The sequence below is a fragment of the Helobdella robusta genome (assembly GCF_000326865.2).
Source record: "Helobdella robusta unplaced genomic scaffold HELROscaffold_15, whole genome shotgun sequence".
Lineage (NCBI taxonomy): Eukaryota > Metazoa > Annelida > Clitellata > Rhynchobdellida > Glossiphoniidae > Helobdella > Helobdella robusta.
In genome coordinates, this window is record NW_008703839.1 from 3,005,128 (window position 1) to 3,008,066 (window position 2,939).

The 2,939-nt window shown below is 35.1% G+C and overlaps 1 protein-coding gene across 1 annotated transcript; it reads left to right on the plus strand.

Annotated features, from left to right (window-relative positions):
* The first annotated feature begins 803 nt into the window (after nucleotides 1–803).
* On the plus strand, nucleotides 804–2,586 carry HELRODRAFT_98024 (hypothetical protein). The gene is made up of 4 exons (XM_009015251.1): nucleotides 804–1,023; nucleotides 1,476–1,689; nucleotides 1,883–2,019; nucleotides 2,274–2,586. Exons 1-4 carry the CDS (start codon nucleotides 980–982, stop codon nucleotides 2,380–2,382), a joined length of 504 nt encoding a protein of 167 aa, XP_009013499.1. The 5' UTR covers nucleotides 804–979; the 3' UTR covers nucleotides 2,383–2,586.
* Nucleotides 2,587–2,939: the final 353 nt, after the last annotated feature.

Consider the following 2,939-nt stretch of genomic DNA (forward strand, 5'->3'; position numbering starts at 1 on the left):
AATAAATAAATTAAAAAAATTAGATAAATTAAAAATAAATTAAATAAATTAAAAAATTAATTAGTTAATAGATAATTAATTAACTAACTAATTGGTTAACAGATTCGTGGAGAAATGTATTAACTGAAGTGAACAGTGCCAGGAAGAAGTTCAACCTGCCGCAGGTGGCGTGCCATGGTTGGATACTTTTTTATCTTTGTTATTATTATTAATATTATTATTGTTAGTGTCATTATTTTTATCATTGTAGTTATTATTATTGCTATTGCTGTCTTTATTGTTTTTTTTTTCGTTTTAAATATTAATTCCTGTTTCTATTGTTATTTTGATATTATGGTGTTACTTGTGATCGTTATATTGAAATTACTCTTAGTAAAGTATTTTTAATCTTGCTGACTGAATTCATTACAGATAGTTTGTATTCTGGTTGGTTGCTATCATTGTAGTATAATGTAATTATTTCATTGTCGGTTGTTTGTTTGATTGGTCAATCCAGGTGTCAATGGAGTGAGGATGTTCGGATTGGATGTACCTGTCGTTCAGCAACTCATCCACCTCGTCAACAAGAACGTGATGGTAATGATGGAGGGATTCTGATGAAGTGATGATGACGATAATTGGGTGATAATGATAAAGATGTTATGCTTATGATTATAATAGTAATGGCATTCAACTATCATTTGTATAAGTTAAAATGTGATGCATGGAGTTACTTTTGGATGAGTTAATACTGTAGTAATTAGTAATTCCATCTACCAATTAAGCTTCATAGTCACCGTTCAATACATGAATTCAGCGGCAGATGGCTGGTGTAGCGAAGGACTTGCAGTCTGAAGATGTCCACAGAGGCGAGGAAAAGGATGATAAAGAGTTGTTATCGTGTGCTCGTCACGTTCCTTATGTCTCCAGGAAGTCGTTTGATTACTTTCATTTCTTACTATCAGTCCATCGACCACTCATCAAAATATCCAGGGATAAGATGAAGATGATTTCTGGGAGATTCAATGGGTCAGTGAAAGAAAGGTTTGTACTTCTTTTAGCTTCTGTTGAAATTTTTTATTTCGTCATAAGTTTCAATGACATAAAAATCTACTTCCGCAATTGTTGATACTAAAATTTATTAGACCCCTTCGTTGAGAAGCATTCAAATAATTCCACAGCATTTTGAACTTGCTGTGGATCAGTTCAATTGTTTATCAGCTATTTAAATCAGCTACAAACTGCCAGCCATATCATTGGTCACTGTGAATAGTCTTTTTTAACTTTCCGCTTAGTTGCAGAATTTAGTTGCAGTCTTTATTCAGTCCATAATATTTTTTGACTGTTTTTAATTTTAATCACTCCTCTTTCTCATTTGTGTTCAGCTTAATGTTTTATTCTACTTTTCTGCATCTCACTTAAATAATATCAATTTTTATAAATAAACAAACATCACTCAACAAATAAAAAACAAACAAACAACACCCACCCACCAGTCTGTCATCTCGTTTCCACTCAATGAGGGCACTGCTCAGGTGCACGACAGTTGTACAGGCATCTGCCATTCACGGACGAGGTCTGTTTGCACTGAGGGGCTTGGAGGCTGGAGAGATGGTGATTGAATATTGCGGAGAACTCATCAGGCCGGTGCTGACTGATGCCAGGGAAAAGTTGTATGAGGCTAAAAATATCGGATGCTACATGTTTAAGGTTGGTTACACGGCTGCTTGCTTGCTTGTGTGTCTTTGTGTTGATGGACGTTGTTGATTATCGTTAAAAACGCTGTCGCAGCTAGAGTATACTTTATTTCAAACACTAAATCAGCATTGCGTCGTCATTATCATTGTATCATACCTCAATCTGTGCACTATTTCATAAAAGTTATAATTCTTTCGCACCGCAGATAGATGAATTGAACGTGGTGGATGCCACAATGAAAGGTAACTCGGCTCGATTCATCAACCACTCCTGCGAACCCAACTGTTACTCCAGGGTCTGCCAGATTGAAGGCAGGAAGAGAATCATCATCTGCACGTCAAGGTGATGATTATGATGACGATGACGTGATGTTGTTTGTGATGATAATGATTCGAATGGCGTCAGTGATGTCGATGATGACGATATTGATAATTATACCATTTGATACCGTTTGTGGTTGGGGTCTTGTGAGTTTAAAGATTTAAACTGGTGTGCCAGCATATTAATTCATCTGCTAAGTCAGAAATTAGATTTTGAAGTGATAGATATTGATTAATAAACATACAATAAATTCTGCCAATTGGATTACAACAAAGGTACATACGGAGGGGGGAGGAGCTGACGTACAACTACAAATTCCCCATTGAGGAGAACAAAATCATCTGCAGGTGTCAGAGTAAGAAGTGTAAAGGCTATATGAATTGAATTGTGCTGGTTGTGGTAGGCTTGTGCGATCGTATCACTCAATGATCAACAGTTGAAAGACTGACAGATGTTTTGTATTCTTAGTTACTGCAGTGTTTTTGTTTTTTGTCAAAATTTCTGTTGTTTTAAAATTGTAAGCAGGACGAAGTGTAAGTTAGTGCCATACAATGAAATGATAGGCTTCTTCATAAATTGCTTTTTTGCATTTGTTTCATTTATTTTCAAGCATGTTTTCTGCACCTGAGTTGTAATTTTTATTGTGTAATTTATTTATTTATTGATGATTTGATTTTTCTTAGAATATAATAATGCTTGCGGATTGGGTGGAGAATTATTTTTAAAAAGTCGTCACTTGTTGAATATGTTTTTCAGAGTTTGAAGAGTATTTCGCCGAAATCCATTCCTTAAGTCGCAACGTTGCCGTAAAACTTTAAGTGTAGTGGCGTTGCAGGTAACAGTAAGGAACAATAATTCAACTTTTAAAAATTTGCAACTTTAATGATTGATAAATTTACATCCGCCATGGTGTTACAAGGACTGGACGAAAACGGACATTT